The following is a 15,739-nucleotide window of genomic DNA, read 5'->3' as shown; positions in this document are numbered from 1 at the left end:
TTGTGAGTCAGTAGTTAAACATTCACCAGCACAGCACTGTCAATAGCCACGTGGGACTGGTGGCTTCCATATTAGACATCACAGAATGTTTCTATCGTCACAGAAAGATTGATTGCGCAGTGCTGCTCTAGAAGGTGTAGTACCTGGGGTACCCCCAACTATCATATACAAGACAGAAAAACAATGCAAAGGGAAACTTACTGGTATGGTATGAGCAAAATCTAATGGTGCCGTTCTCCTACATGCATTCCCAAGCATCAGGAATTTCTAGCTCCCAAAACCACCCTATAGTGAGTCCGGATAGGAATTTGATCAAGACTTGAGCCATTCTTGGTAGCTCAGTCCAGACCCAGAGATTTATATATTTCTGAGGATGCCATGATTAATGCCATTCCCCTTAGGTGGTAAAAATAAAAGTCGTAGTCTTTTAACTTTTAAAAAGAAAATCTTGGAGGCCTACATGTGTCATAGGATTTGTATTCCTCTGATTAGAAGAGTGCACTGATTATTTAGAATAACCCTCATAAAACCATAAGAACTCTGTAGTTGACTAGATTTATTGCCTAAAAACTAATTCAAGATTTATCTTACAGATATCTGACTTAATCGCAGATGCTACTAGAGATGTAAGGCTGGAAGTAGCCACTCTTGAAAAAAAACTCAATGAATCCCGTGTCCAATATACTGAAGAATCTGAGTCAAAAGAGAAGGAAATTGAAAACCTCAAAAATTTGGTTGCAGAATTTGAATCTCGCCTGAAGAAGGAAATTGACAATAGTGATTCTGTTTCAGAGGACTTGAAGAAGGAAATGAAACAGAAGTCAGATGAACTGGAAAGAGTAATGCTGGCACAAACACAACTGCTACAGCAATTTAACCAGTCTCAGGAAGAGGTAGGATGGCACCATTGCACTTAGTGAAAGAGAACATATTCTTTCAAAACATAAACAAACAAACAAAAACATGAAAGGCAGCTCGGTGTCCTGCAAAGAGTTCTGTACTGTTCGTCAGGGACCTGAGATCACATCCTGGTTTTGTCCTTGACTAGACAGTCACTTAACCTTTCTGGACCTGGCTTCCTTCTTTGTAAAATGAATACATTGAACTATGTAATCTCTAAGGTTTTCTCAGCACTGTTCTACTTTGTTGCAAATGACCATTTAAAACCTCAAAGATAAGTAATCTTTATCTATTTATGTCTTACTTGTTTTTGCATTAAATCTTTGCCAAAAACTTTTAGAGCACTTGCTGCTTAAGTTCAAATAATATTTGGACAATGTATCTTAAATGTAATTTTTCTTTAGGGATTTGTCTTTTTATCATCCTAAATTTTTAAGGTCATTTACATGTGTTGGTCTTTCTTATGTAAGCATCATTATTTCAGCAATGGTTTTATTTAAACTGGAGTAGACACACTTTGATTTGAAAAAATCTTTTCTAACAAAGTCTTATTTCTGAACTGCTGAGCAGTTTAGAAACAGTGGATGCTATAGACTAGATGTTTTTGTCCCCTAAAAATCTGTATGTTGAAACCTAATCCTCAATGCAATGATATTTGGAGGTGAGGACTTTGGGAAGGCATTTATGTCATGAAGGCAGATCCCTCATGAATGGGATCAGTACCGCTATTAAAGAGATCCTGGAGTGCTCCCTCATCCCTTCCACCATGTGAGGACACAGTGAGAGGACACCCGTGTACCAGGAACAGGGTCCTCACCAGATACCAAATCTGCCGGCCCTGCCTCCACAACTGTGAGACATAAATTTCATTTGTTGTTTGAGCCACCCAGTCTGTGCTCCTTTGTTATGATAGCCTGAACTAAAATGGTGGAGCAGTTCTCTGTTCTCTAACCACCAAAGCTATGTCCCGTTTATGACAGTATAGCAAATAAAGACAAGTGGAGAAAGATTCTGGATAATAACAAGTAATATTTTTGTTGGTTTTATGGGCATCTTGATAAGGGAATAAAAGGAAAGTACTAGTAATAACATTGATTATTAACAATTAAATATACCATGTTCTTGCTATATTTAAATTATGAACCAAAATTAAGAGTTTATGCCATGACTGTAATTAGGAAGTGAACTTATTGCAAAGGAATTATAAATATAAGTTAAAATGAGGAATGGATAGAATACTGGATCAAAAACAATGACTAAACAACCTTATAAAGTAGAAATGATTTCCATGTTACAGATGAGGAACTGACTCAAGAAGGTTAAATAACTTCCATAAGGTCACACAGCGTGGTGGAGCCAAGATTCAAATTGGAATCTCTGTGGTATGATGTTTCCTCTTTCAGGAAGCCTGAGTTCTAGTGATTCCACTTCAAAATTTCAAAGTGATCCTCAATCTTAGCACTCATCTCCAGGCCTCATTTTTTTTTTTTTTACTTTAAAAATAACAATAACCACACTACTTACTCTGCCAGATGGTGAGGGGGGTCAGATGATTGAGTGTCTCCTGTTGGAACACAGCAGCACAGCTTCCCTGTCCAGGCAGGAGTGGGAAGGGAGCTCACACATGGACTCAGCTTTGCTGAAGAAACCCTGAGAAGGAAACAGGTGATGCATATTTGTCTTAAATGAGACAGCAGCATTGGAGCTCTAGCAGAGGGACAGCAGGTTAAAAGAGAGAAAGATCAGGGCGACTAGACCAGCAGGTATTCTAACTCTTAAACCCCGAAAGAAATGGCAAGTTGGAAAGTGAGGAGTAACGTATAAACTAAGACCAGTAGAAAAATATAGAAGGGTCAAATCCAGTAAATACACACTGAGGATCTATCCAGGTGCCAGGCACTAGATATGTAATTAAGAACAAGACTGACAACTGCCATTCCCTGCTCTCAAAGAGAAATTTAAAGTCTTATACGAGTAATTAAATTGACATCAAGAGGAAAGAATGACCTAAACAGAAACTTCATATAAAAAACATAGAGTAAAAGCCAAAAAATTGGTCTTGAGGGCTTATATTAGTTTTTCATTGTTGCACAATAAGTTATTCTCAAATTCAGTGACTTCAAACAACAAATATTTATGATCTCATAATTTCTGGGGGTCAGGGAACTGAATGTGGCATAGCTGGGTACCTCTGGCTCAAAGCCTCTCATGAGGTTGGTGTCAGGTTGTCAGGGGCTGCAGACTCATCCAAAGGCTCAACTGGGGGAGGATTGGCTTCCAGGCTCACTCTGTGGTTACGAGCAGGATTTATTTCCTCATGGGCCCTTTGGCTGAGAGCCTCAACACCCTGCTGGCTATTCGTCAGAGGTCTTCACCAGTTCCTTACAACGTGGACCTCTCCATAGAACAGCTTTCCATATAGCAGCTGGCTTGTCTCAGAGCAAGCATGTGAGCAAGAATGAGAGTGCAAAAGAGGGTGCCCAAGATAGAAGCCACAGTCTTTTTTGTAACCTAATCTTGGAATTTACATCCCATTGCTCCTGCTATATTGTACTCATTATAAATGTGTTGATAAGTCCAGCCCATAGTCAAAGCAAAGGGATTGCAAAAGAGTGTCAATAGCAGGCGGGCAGGGATAAAGAGGCCATTTTAGGGCTACCAATCTCAGGGCCTCTGGAAGTAATTTTGGCAAGAGAAACTAGAGGAAAAGTGAAGAGTGAATATCTTTTTCAAAAAAGAGCTACATTTGGAGCTCTTCCTGCTCATTGGTTGTAAAAGGAAGCCATTTAGAGATGAAGTTTTATTATTTTTTTTTAATGTGGACTTTCGAAAGATACAAGACACTGAGATGGTATATACATGATTATGGATCATTACTGGGGGATAGAAGGGGATCATTCCACAGGAAAAGTTGCCTAAGGACATGCCAGGGGGCAGATTTCCTTTTGCTGGGGTAGGGGGCGGGAGGGTAAGCGAGATTTTCCATTGGAAATTAAATAATTACAGCTGAACTGTAAGAGTAAGTAATTAAGGCTGCTTCTCTGGTTAAGCATGCCAAAGTCCAGAAATTCTTATAAAAATAGGAAAATGAGCCAATAAAAGTGATAGGAGTTATGAGCCAGAAAGAATAGACGTTGCAGCATGTTAAGTGAAAAGCACTACTATTCTGACTAGGCATTCCAGACACTTGAAATTTCTCAGGTTCTGGAGAAAGAAAGCCACATTTAAGTGGAGAACAAATTCCCATTAGAATGAAGATAAATTAAAGGTCTAATAAGGAAGCTAATTAAGGAAAGGAAAGCCCTGCTCTTGTTCAAGAGGCCAGAGAATGGGTGGACTTTGTTTTTCTTTGTATGAAGAAAGTTCTCAAGGATAGAAGGAAAGCCATAGCCTCCAAAGGGCAAAATAGGCATTCCTGCATGGAGCAGGGATTATTGGAGAGCAGCCCCAGAAACAAGGGTCAAGAAGGTGAAGCAACAAAAGGCGCAGGTCAATAAGAAGAGAAAATGGAAAATAAAACTGTCTGGGAAATGTAAATGTGAAAAGGGGGCCTCTGAAAGTTGTTCCTAGGGCGCACACACACATAAAAAAATTGGAACATCAAAAAAAAAGAGGGAATCCAGAAAAGAAGCATAGTATGTTAGAGAATAGGATGTAATCATTTAAGACCAGGTTAAAATAGATCACATGCTTTTTGCTGCCATTTTCCTTCCTACTATTTCCATGTGAGTCCTATCAAGACAGCGTGGCCCCACTGTCATGGCATTGTTGTGATTCAGAAAAAGGATGTGGTGAATTAAAAACAACAATAACAATAAAAACAGTGCATGTACAACTACCAAAGGAAAAGCAGTACAAAGAATTCAATATTGTTGTTGTCTTAAGACTATAGGTAAAACAAAGGGGAAGAAGTTTTCAATTGTGCCAGTTCCTGTAGTCAGCTAATGAAGATGAAAGATATTCAAAAATAGAAAAGAATGCTTTTGTTAAACATGGAGAATTGAATACATATGTTTATCTCTGCTTCATCCCAAAATACCACAAAGATGACAGTAAGTTGATAAAAAGTGAATAAATTCATAAGGAAAAGAAAACAAGAGAGTTGACACTAGGTGAAAAAGATGTCAACTAAATTTGAAAAATGGAAAGCAGGGTATAGGTGAGAGGTAATTAGCAGAATATAGAAACATTGAAACCTAATGCCTGTGGGACAGCGGGGGAGTGGAGTGGAATCCTAAAAGGAGAAAACCTAATTATTTGCCATGACATTGGAAAAGCTCAGGAATTGGAGACACCAGATACCTCTGAAAGAGGGAGAGCAGAGTGGGTCTGAAAACAGGACTGTTCAAATGATTATAAAAGGAGCAGATAGATGCTCACATGCCCCCCTAAGCCCCAAGCTGCCCTGACCCACGTGCCAGTAGAATACCAAAGGTTTACACTGTAGAAAACCTGAATGTGAGAGGCTTTGGACCAGAGAATACACAGCAGCAGAGTATGGGATAAGGCTAGAGTGAAAGTGTATATATTAAAGGATATGACCTCCCAGGCTACTTCACCCACTCACTTCCCAGAACACAGACAACGAGGCTAATACGTCACTAGCCAGGAAATTGGAAGAGTCCTCTGTGGAGAAGTGAGCTTGCTCAAAAGGAAAGACCTATGGATACTGACAATTGGGGTCTCCCAATAAAATGGCTAAATCCTTGTCCAGTCTATCCACTGAGAAGTATACTAGTCAATAAGCTCTTACCTAGGCACACAGAACTTCCACTAACTTTTTAGAGACTCATTTTTAAACCCAAAAAAAGGATCACCAAACATTTGAGGAACACCTCTAATATGACAGACAGAAACCAGGAGCAAACAAGTAAGAAAAAAAGAATTTATGAGAAACAGATACAAAACAATGCGGGAAGCAAAAGTGAACATCAAAAAAGAGCGTAATTAATATCTCTAGAGAGGAAAGAGAAGATATCTCATCCATGAAACATGAATAGGAGGCTATGAAAAAAGAACAAGTATTAAAATATAAGAACTGAAGTAGAAAATTTTAATATTTGGGTTAGATGATAAAGAAAGAAATCTCCCAGAAAGTAGAAGAAAAAGCAAAAAGATGGAGAGAAGAAAAGAAAATTAGAGGATCAAGCCAGGATCTCTAATACCCTACTAATAGGCATTCAAGAAAGAGAGAATGGAGAAAATGGAAGAGATGAAACTATCCAGGGACTAGTTCAAGAATATTTCCAAGTACTGAAGGGTACATGCAAGTCTATATTGAAAGGGCCCACCCAGCATAATGGATGGCAAAGCAAATACAACAAAGCACTTCCTCATGAAATATCAATACCTTAAAGATAAATATAAGTATTGAAAAGCTGCCAAAAAATAAAAAAGGGTCACTTAAAAAGGGTCAGGAATCAAAATTGTTTTAGAATTCTTAACAGCAACAGTAGAAACTAGAAGACAGTGGCTTCCAAATTCTGAAGGAAAATTATTTCCAACCCAGAATTCTATATCATGCCAAATGATCAATCAAGTGCAAGTGTCAAATAAGGATATCGTCAGACATCAGAGTTCTCAAAAATGATACTTCCCTTGAAGTCTTACTCAGGAAACTGTTAGAGGATATATGATACCACAAGGAGGGAGTAAACTAAGAAAGGAGAAGAGACAGGAATCAGGAAATGAGAGTTCCAGCAAAGGAGAGAGGTGGACGGAATCCCCAAAATGACGGTAGGAAGAAATCCAAGATAACAGCAGTGCAACAGATTTAGAGAACAACCAGGCTAGGTTTAGCAGAAGAACGGAGGTTTTATAAAAGTATGTCTCCAAGAACAAAGAGAAGCTAAGAGATCACAAGCAGTGCTTGACCATATTGAGAGGATATTCATACTTCTGTAAGTAGGTTTGGTGAAAAATTAATAATCAACACCTAAAATCTAAGCAGAGAAATAATGAAACAATGATTAACTCTGGAAGGAAGCTGAGCAAGAAAGGAAATGTAATCATAGTACACTACATGGCTCAGTTGTGCATAATATTTGTATACTATAAATATAAAGCAGAATATAATTTAATTAAAGACTGGAATAGAAATATAATGGGGGAGGAGAAACATCTCTTGAAGGGTGAGGAGACACATCTGTTGGGAGTTGGAATAGGAAGCTAAATCATCGTCTTCCATTCTGTGAAGTCAGTAGGCAATGACTTCAAAATTAAAATGGATAGCTATGTTGTGATTTACGAATATGGTAAAAAATATCAGAAGAGACAGCTTAAAAACCTGAATATGGTTGTTTCTGGGAGACTGGACTTGGAAGTATGGAGAAGTGCTTTTTTATTGTAATTTGATAGTATTGTTTTAATTTTTAACTATGTATAATATATTACTTTAATTTAAAAAATAATTTAAAATAATAGGAAAGAGTAAATTATAAAAAGGACCTGATAGAGACAGTAGCAAAGGGAAGGATAGAGGACAAGTTTATAGAAGAACCTTGAGGCCTTTTTTAAGTTTATGAGAAATACAAGAATTCAAACAAAGGAGATTCTAGCTTAAAATTTAATAACAGATGCCTGACACACTTCTATTTATTCTATTTATTTATTCTATTTATTCTTTTATTCTGAATAAAAGGAGAGCTCCTCCATGAGCCCACAAAATCCCAGAGACAAGCTTAGGTATCATCTGTGCACCCACCACATTTGTTTATGCATTCATTTAACATGTAAAGAGTTTTTTGGGTGTTTTTTTTTTTTTTAAATAGATGCTAAGAAGAAAAATAACGCAGGGTAAAGGGATACTTTCTGAAGGACAGGTGCTGCATCAGATGAGTTGGCCAGAGGACTCTCTGAGGAGGTAATATTCAAGCAGAACTGGAGTGAGGAAAAGAACATTCCAAGCAGAAGGAGTAGGAAGAGCAGAGGCCCCATGGCAGAGAGCACCCTGGGAACTTTGGAGAAAGCACAAGGAAGTGAGCAAATATTACTGGAGCTCCGTGAGCAAGGATGACAGTGGTAGGAAGCCAGGTTGGAGGGGCCAATTCATGAGGAGTTTTTATAGGCTGCAGTACGGCCTTTGGATTGTTTTCTAAGGGTGACAGAAAGCCAACTGGGAATTTTGAACAAGGAAGTGACATGATCTAACTTATTTGTAGAAAATAACTCTGCTATGTGGAAAATGGGTTGAAGGGGGCCAAAAATGAAGGCAGAGAGACCTGTTACAACACTCTCGAAAAAGTCTAGAAAAACACTGATAGGCATAGTGGTGAAGAAGGTTAGGACTGGCCAGATTCAGGATATATTTTCGAAGTAGAGACAACAGAAATTGCTGATGGGTTGAATGATGTGAAAACATTAAGAGGGGTCAAGGATAAGTCCAAAGTTTGGAATCTCAGCAACTGGGTGAGTGACAGTGCCATTTACTGAAAAGGAAACACTGTAAAGGAATACATGTGGAGAGGGATATCAAGAATTTGACTTGGGACATGTTAATGTTAATATGTCTATTAGATATCAAAAATTAGGTGTTGACTGAGCCGTCTGTTCAGGGGCAAGGCTGAGTAGAGATAACTGATTTTGGAGACATCCGCATGTAGCTGATATTTAAGCCTTGGGACTGAATGAGATCATCCAGGGAATGAGGTAGTAGAGAAGGGAGTTGAGAACAGACATCCAACTTTTAGAGGGTGGGAGGAGGAGGAGAATCCAGCAATGGTGACAGAGAAGGAACATCCGTCTACTGAGGTAGGAGGAAAAGTGGAAGAGAATACTAGCAAGGACTCTAAGGAAAGGAAGTATTTAAAAAGGGAGCAAGGAACTTATACAGGGCCACAAGCCCCTGTACAAAAACTGTGGTTTCACATGAGTTTTGGACTTCAGATCATATTGAATTTTAGACAGTTAGTGAAGTACATATTCCCCTGGACATCTAGGGCAGCCCCTCCCGTGCAGTGACATTAGTATTTCTGGGTGAAGCACAGGAAGTGCTCCACTGAGTGAAATAAATAGATTATCAATCCAGTCAGATTTTAGTACCAAATGTTATGAGTTCCACTGATTTTTCTTTTCAGAGCTTTTTGGATATCAAAATTGTGGCTCATGGATCATAGATGAGTATTTGCTTTCTTTACAACAGCTGTTTTCGTTGGTTCACCTGACCATCTCTTGGCATCTTGGCTCTGTTCTTGTTTAAAAATTAAGGAAGGAGAGTACCTATGTTTCTCTATAGCATTACAGACACAGAGAGATGATAGGAAAAAGTGAAGGAAGAATTCTCCCCAACTTATGTACAGTGGGTACCACTGTGGGGCAGGAAGAGATGAGCAGGGGTTTCACTTCTTATATACTTTTTGGGGGATTGTGGATGACTTTAAAACTGTTTGATGTTTTTGAATACTTTCCCAATGTAAAAATCAATTTAAAAAAAAAAGAAGGAAAACCTATTTATTAGGGAAAGCTTACTAATAAATCTGGCAAGGATAGATTTATGTAAACTCTAAGATTAAATTTTAGGAATACGTACATGGCAATTACAAACACAAATAGATTTTGCACGAAGGATTTGCTTAGTTTTAGGATATGTTTAGGATATTTGTATGTTTAATTGATGCATTTAGGATATGCATTTACAGTATGTGTATGTTTACTTGCTATAGAGACAATGGCATACATTTCTCTGTTAATTCCACTTAGGAGAAACCAATGTAGCACTTAGTAAATTACGAACAAGTGGTTCTCAACTCTGGGACCAAATAAATTTACAACATCTGAGTCTCTTCCAAAGAGTAAAGGGGCAAATGGAGGTCCGCTTAGCAGGGAGGATGGTTGAGCTGACAACCTGAGAACCTTAGCCTTAGGGCATGAGGCAGACAGGGAAGGGGGGCGCTCAGACTGAGTCTCAAGCCATGCTGAGGGAGACCCAGGCAAGACTGTCTTTCATATGTTGGAGTCAGTCCTGATGCAGAGTATAGATGCCAGAAAATTGACAGGCAGAGAAAAAATAGGGAGAAATTGTTTTTGTAGTATTTAATTAAATACTAATTAAACCTTAATTCTAGTTAGCTTATTGACTTAACAAAGTAAATCCTGATCCTTTTGTCTTCATGGGCCCTTCTTCCCCATTCTGAAAAGGCAGATCAGTCCAAGAGTTATTGCCCTCTGTTTCTACTTCTGTTTTGACATTGTCTACCGTACTTGTTTCACCATGTCCATCATGTTTGCAAACATAGCAGTACAATTTTAAGAACAGCTTGCTTGATATTCATCTTAACTTCTTCCCTGGAAATCTACTCAGATTCTCATTCCTGCCTTACCAAACGGCCATTTCCACTGTTTTTCTCTACTGCTTTGGGCTGATCAGATTAGTTGAAGAGAAGCCTTAAATGGAAGTTTGGGCACATCCTTTGCTAACTCCCACTCATCGTTCTGGTTGCCACACCTTTTCCACAGTTTCCTTTCACCTCAGCGCCCCACACCCAGCTGGCTGGCCATCCACTCACACTGGGATATATCTAGTTTGGTTGGTGGAAACTGTAAACTGATCATTCCATGACTGGTGCAGACCCCACTGCGTGTAAAACAGGAACAAAGCTACCCATCTGTGCTTATTCTTCACTGAGGACTTGCTTTCCTGGCATATTCCCCCCAAATGATGCCAAATAGAGCTGATTTCCATCACAAATAGGATTCTCACCTTCAGAAAGATCAAGTTACTCAGCAAAGCCTTTTCTTGCTTCTTCCACTGTTGAAAGTAATCCAGCTGTCTCTAAGGATAAAAATGAAAACATAAAAATAAACAACTCTTACATTGCAAAGAGCAGAGGAAATAGGCCATTTTTAATATTAAAAATTTCAAACAGATGGTGAGATAATTTGTATTTTTATATTGACATTTACTTACCCATTGGAAGTAAATTAAGCCATGTTGTAAGCCCAAAGTGGCCTTTCATCTGAAAATACTGTAGACATATCTATAGGTAATGCTCTTCACCCATCGGCACAGCTTAAGGATCCAGAAACATTGGTTTTCCCTCCCCCAGACCAACCTAACCAAGGGCCACTCAGGATAAGAACCTTCTTTATGAAAACTTTGGTCTTCTACTATCCCATCCTCTCATCTTGCCCCACTCAGGGCCATTTTCCACACAGCTGGCAAAGAGATCTTCTTTTAAGGCAAATTTGACCGTGCAAGGCCCCTGCTTGAAGTCAACCTTTCAGTGACTACATATGGCACTAGAAATTAAGTTAAAACTCTAGTATTAGCGTGTTACCAAAGTTGTCCTTGATCTGACTTTGCTCACTCCTCCCCCTGCCTCAGTTCTGGTCTCTTCTCCCCTTGTGCACTCTGCACTTGAGTCATTCTAAGTCATATGTCACCCCAAGATGTGCCTCTCCCTCTCTCACTGCCCGGTGTTTGCACTCACTGCCCACTCGGCCTGGAAAACCCACTCCCCTTTCTTCACCTGACTCATGCCTCCCTTTTCATCTTGACTTAGTTTAGTTGCAATGCAGTGATTCTATTTTACCATGCTAAAATGTAGCCAGAGATAATTTTGCCTGAAACACTTAGAATGCTCTGGCTTCACTGATTATTCTCATGTCTGCCCATGATTTTCAATCTTACTGAACATATTCTATTTTACGCATTTTCCTATATTGTTCAATGAAAACATATACTAAAATTCTGCAACAACACAAGCTTCCAAAAAGACAACTCAAAAAGACAAACATTTTGCCTAAATTGCTGAAAGTAATCTAACCACGAGTGAGTGATTCTTTTCCACATACGGTGGAATTTTCCACTAATGTGTCTTACTGACTCTGGCCATATCCACGTGCACTCTTGTCCTGCCCTGTCACACACAGTCCACCCCTGAAATAGCAATGCCCTAACTTAATGTGTTCTATTTCCTTTTTTTTTTTGCTCCATGATTGAATAAATGATAATATATGAACTGTTTGTTATACAAAACAATTATAATCTCAATTTTAAAGGAGGAGATAATGGTGTCAGAGGATATGCAGATATTATAGGATTCACCTGAGATTTCATAGTGTTTGTGGAATAGACAAAAATAGAACTCCTAACTTTGGATCCTGCTTTCTTCGGTTCAGAGATCCTCCTGGTTTGGGTAAAAATAGAAGAAGGAGAATTCATCCTTTTCCTGGATGAAATAGCTTTGAAGAAGGATGAGTTCCAGAGCAGTGGGCCCCAGCCTGACATGGTTGGCAGCCCTTCCAAGTTCTGTCTGCAGTTGGTGGGCGCTTTGCTTCCATTACACTTGTTATGAGGACATCTTTGGGTTCGTTCTACCTTTTCATTTCCTCTTTTAGGGGAGTGTCACTTGCCTGAAATAACTTTTAAGTGACTTGCTTTATGGATATTTTCTGCAGAGCACTACTCCTTTCCTTTGAGACTTGGATCTAATTTTAGTAAATGGATTGGATTTTCTTTTTCTTTTAATGAGAGCTGTGACCATCACATCACCCACTATTGTATCCCTCCATATTGGTGCACATATCATTCAGGTCACCTATTTGTTGACCTCATTGTTAACTGCTATCCTTTTTTTTCTTTTGTATATTCAAACAAAATTAACCGTTTCTCATAGCTTTCTTAATCAAGGGAATTCTTATAGTAAGTTATTGAAAGCCTATTAAATCTCATCACTTTAACATATTTTGGTAGCTTACTCTACTAGTCGATAGGATTTAGATTAAGTTTAGAAAACTTGGGCAAAAAACAAATGAAATACCTTACTGTTTTTTATTGCTTCGGTGTCCTGGAACAAAATGGCCCCTGCATGCTTGATCTAATTAATTAGACAGTCATTTCAGCATAGGCAGCTTGGAACAGGTCTCTAGAAGCAGGCAGGGCCCCATCGCTTTAGAGCTGGGTTACTCTCAGTTAGTTACATAATCAGCCTGAGCTTCAGTGTCTTTCTTTGTCAAATATAGTTGTTGGGTGTAGGAAATAAGGCGGCACCTTATTTGCCATTAATAATGTAACACCTTATTAATCTTCTTCTCTAGCCCTCCTGCCCTTGCCTTTTCAACAAGTATTTCAGGTAGAGTTAATGAGAACCAGATGATAAAACCAGGAATCCTTAGTCTCCTATTTTTAGAAAGAAAGAGAGAGAGAGAAAGAGAGAGACAAAGGAAGGAAGGAAGGAAAGAAAGAAGGAAGGAACGAAGGAACGAAGGAAGGAAGAAAATAACTAGAAGCAAGTAATTAACCTTCATGAGTTTTAAAAAAGATGTGGATATATGGATCATGTCTGTATGTTTATAATACACGTGAATGATGTTTGTGTGACCCAGACACACCTCTGATTTCATAGAAAATTACTGTGCAACTGTTAATCTGGAATTGCTCCCCATTCTTCAATATTAATTACCAAATTTGGAGTTGAATGAAGTTCTGACCATAATCACAAGAAACTCAAATACAGGAAGATGCTATTTTCCCTGATGCTTTGTTATTTCGTTCCACTGACAGCAGATTAGTCACTGAACCCTTAGGAGAATGCTTTCCACTGAGAGTCAGACTTGGGAATATCTTGGCTGTTTTTACAAACAAGCTAACCTGATGGAAGTTTGTTTTCAGTTGAAGGATTCTATACCACAGTCATTTTAATTGTGTTTACTTATTTGGATACCACTTTGAATTGTTACGTTTCAGACTCTTTTTTATTTATTTATTTATTTTTTTGACAACCTGCAGACGTGAATGGCAGGACATTAGGCAGATACAAGACCTAATTCTGACCATAGGCCTTAAAGTAATTTTGATGAATTCCATAGACGAAAGATGGGTAACTCTTCAGCTAGAAATGCAGAGGTTCAGAATTTGAAGGGGCCTTAACAATCTCTAGTCCAGTCTTACATTTGAAGCTTACATTTTCTCCAATACGTCCCTGTCAAGTGAGATTCCACTTTTCAGGGTATCCCCCAGACAGCTCTGGCTATTGCAAAGTTCTTCCTTGACTTAAACCCCATAGCTTCCACCTTTGGCTCCAAATTCTATTAGGGGCAAGAAAAGCAACTCTGCTCAAACTTATGAGGCTGCAAACTTCTTGAGGGCAGGACCTGTATCCACCACAACTTCTAGTAACTGGATAAATGATTGCTGAATGGAGTTCAAAGCAGGAGCTATTGTTCATTATTTTGATATAGATCTTACAGAATATAAACTAATCAGTATATTTGAGTTCCATTGAGAAGGCATCACACAGAGTAACTGATTTTATTGTTTAAATGCTATAGCTGATACATTTTATTTTTTCAATCTTAAAATTCAAGCAATTTTATCTGTTTGTCTTATGTATTGCAGTTTACCTTCATAATAAAATAACATATTTAACACATTTAATGACTACAGACAGTGACTATTAGACATCACATGTGCATGACCCAGTGTCTGAAACACAAGCACAGAGAAGTTGCAACCCCACTGAAGGAGGCGGTAGAAGTTCCGGGTTTTAGCCCCAGCCCCACCGCCATCTGAGTGACCCTGGCTCTTGGTTCCTCTTCTGCAAACTGCAAGAATTGAATCAAATGTTCTCTTCAAGTTCCTTCCAGCTTCACAAATTATTTGCATGTTTGACTTGCGTGTCCCACATGGTAGAGTATCCCAAAGACCAAGAATACAGGCCTCTGATTTCCAGTTCAGTTCTCAGTATATATTGCCAAGAACTAACCATTGTACACTGTTTAAAGCTACGGATGCTTCCCCCTCCCTCCTTTTTCTCATTTCAGAACATTTTTCTTCAGGAAACAGTGCGTAGAGAGTGTGAAGAACGCTTTGAACTGACGGAGGCTTTGAGTCAAGCCAGAGAACAGCTCCTGGAGCTCAAGAAGCTCAGTGGAAGTTTCCCGTTGTCACCATGTTCCCTCATCCAGAGCAGCTTAACCACCTCTGCTGCTGCGGTCACTAATCAGAGAGAGAGAAGCCCTGCAAGACTGAACTCTGAAAAGGGAATCAAAATCCCCAGCCTGCACGGAGTGTCCAAACCCATGGCTTCCGCCACCTCGGCTCAGCCCAGGAGGGTCAGCAGCTCAGGTTTGCCTAGTCTTCCCCAGCCTCAGCCTCCCAAGGGCCGGGCGCCTTCAGTAAGTGAGACCAGACAAAGACTGGCTGTCCTTCTGGGGAGGAGACTGAGTCAGCAGTGATTGATGCCGAATCAGGAGCAGCTCCACGCAGCGTGCCTGGTCTTTCCTAGAGTGCCCCTGGGGATGACAAAGATCAAATTCGCATCACAGATTCAGAAGCATGTCCATAGATATTTGTAACAAGAGAATTGGAAACGCTCAGAAATTGTGAAAGCCACATTTTCCAAGAGGCCTTTGAAATTGCAACAGATAATGAAGTTGTTGGTATTCCAGGAGGCTAATTTCTATATTTACGTATTGTATGTATATTTAGATGTGCTCTATGAACATGCACTTTTAGAGATCATAGGTAAAATTGTTCACCCATAGATAGCATCCTTTCTATATATATATATATTTTGCACTATTACAAGCAGAGATATCCCCACAGAAAACAGACTTTATTGGTTTTGTTGGTGTGTTTTCATTTGTTTGTTAAGCTGAATAGGTTAAATGGATGTAATTAGTATTCCAAATAGAAAATGAAAGTCCTCTAGTCCTTAATTAGGTAATTTCCAAAATGTTTAGTTCAAATATTCACAGTGTTCATCATCGTTCTCTTTTCACCCTAGAATGTAATTGGTTAATCTAAGTTATTTTTAGGTGAGGTCAGAAGTAATGGTGGGTAACCTTTAGGAAGACAGCCTTTCCTGTGAGGCTGGGGAATCTTCTAGAAAAGGGGACA

At 39.1% G+C, this 15,739-nt stretch overlaps 1 protein-coding gene across 1 annotated transcript in view; it reads left to right on the top strand.

Moving 5' to 3' along the window:
- LEKR1 (leucine, glutamate and lysine rich 1) overlaps window positions 1-15,406 on the top strand; it is a 158,832-nt gene extending 143,426 nt beyond the window's left edge. The window contains exons 12-13 of the mRNA XM_033132789.1: window positions 594-893; window positions 14,662-15,406. Coding sequence (XP_032988680.1) covers window positions 594-893; window positions 14,662-15,075 — 714 coding nt within the window. The 3' untranslated portion in view covers window positions 15,076-15,406. The remainder of the gene's footprint in view (window positions 1-593; window positions 894-14,661) is intronic.
- The last annotated feature ends 333 nt before the right edge of the window (window positions 15,407-15,739 follow it).

The sequence above is a fragment of the Rhinolophus ferrumequinum genome, chromosome 2 (assembly GCF_004115265.2).
Source record: "Rhinolophus ferrumequinum isolate MPI-CBG mRhiFer1 chromosome 2, mRhiFer1_v1.p, whole genome shotgun sequence".
Taxonomy (NCBI): domain Eukaryota; kingdom Metazoa; phylum Chordata; class Mammalia; order Chiroptera; family Rhinolophidae; genus Rhinolophus; species Rhinolophus ferrumequinum.
The sequence above is the reverse complement of the archived record's forward strand: the minus strand, read 5'-3'. Positions and strand labels throughout refer to the sequence as shown.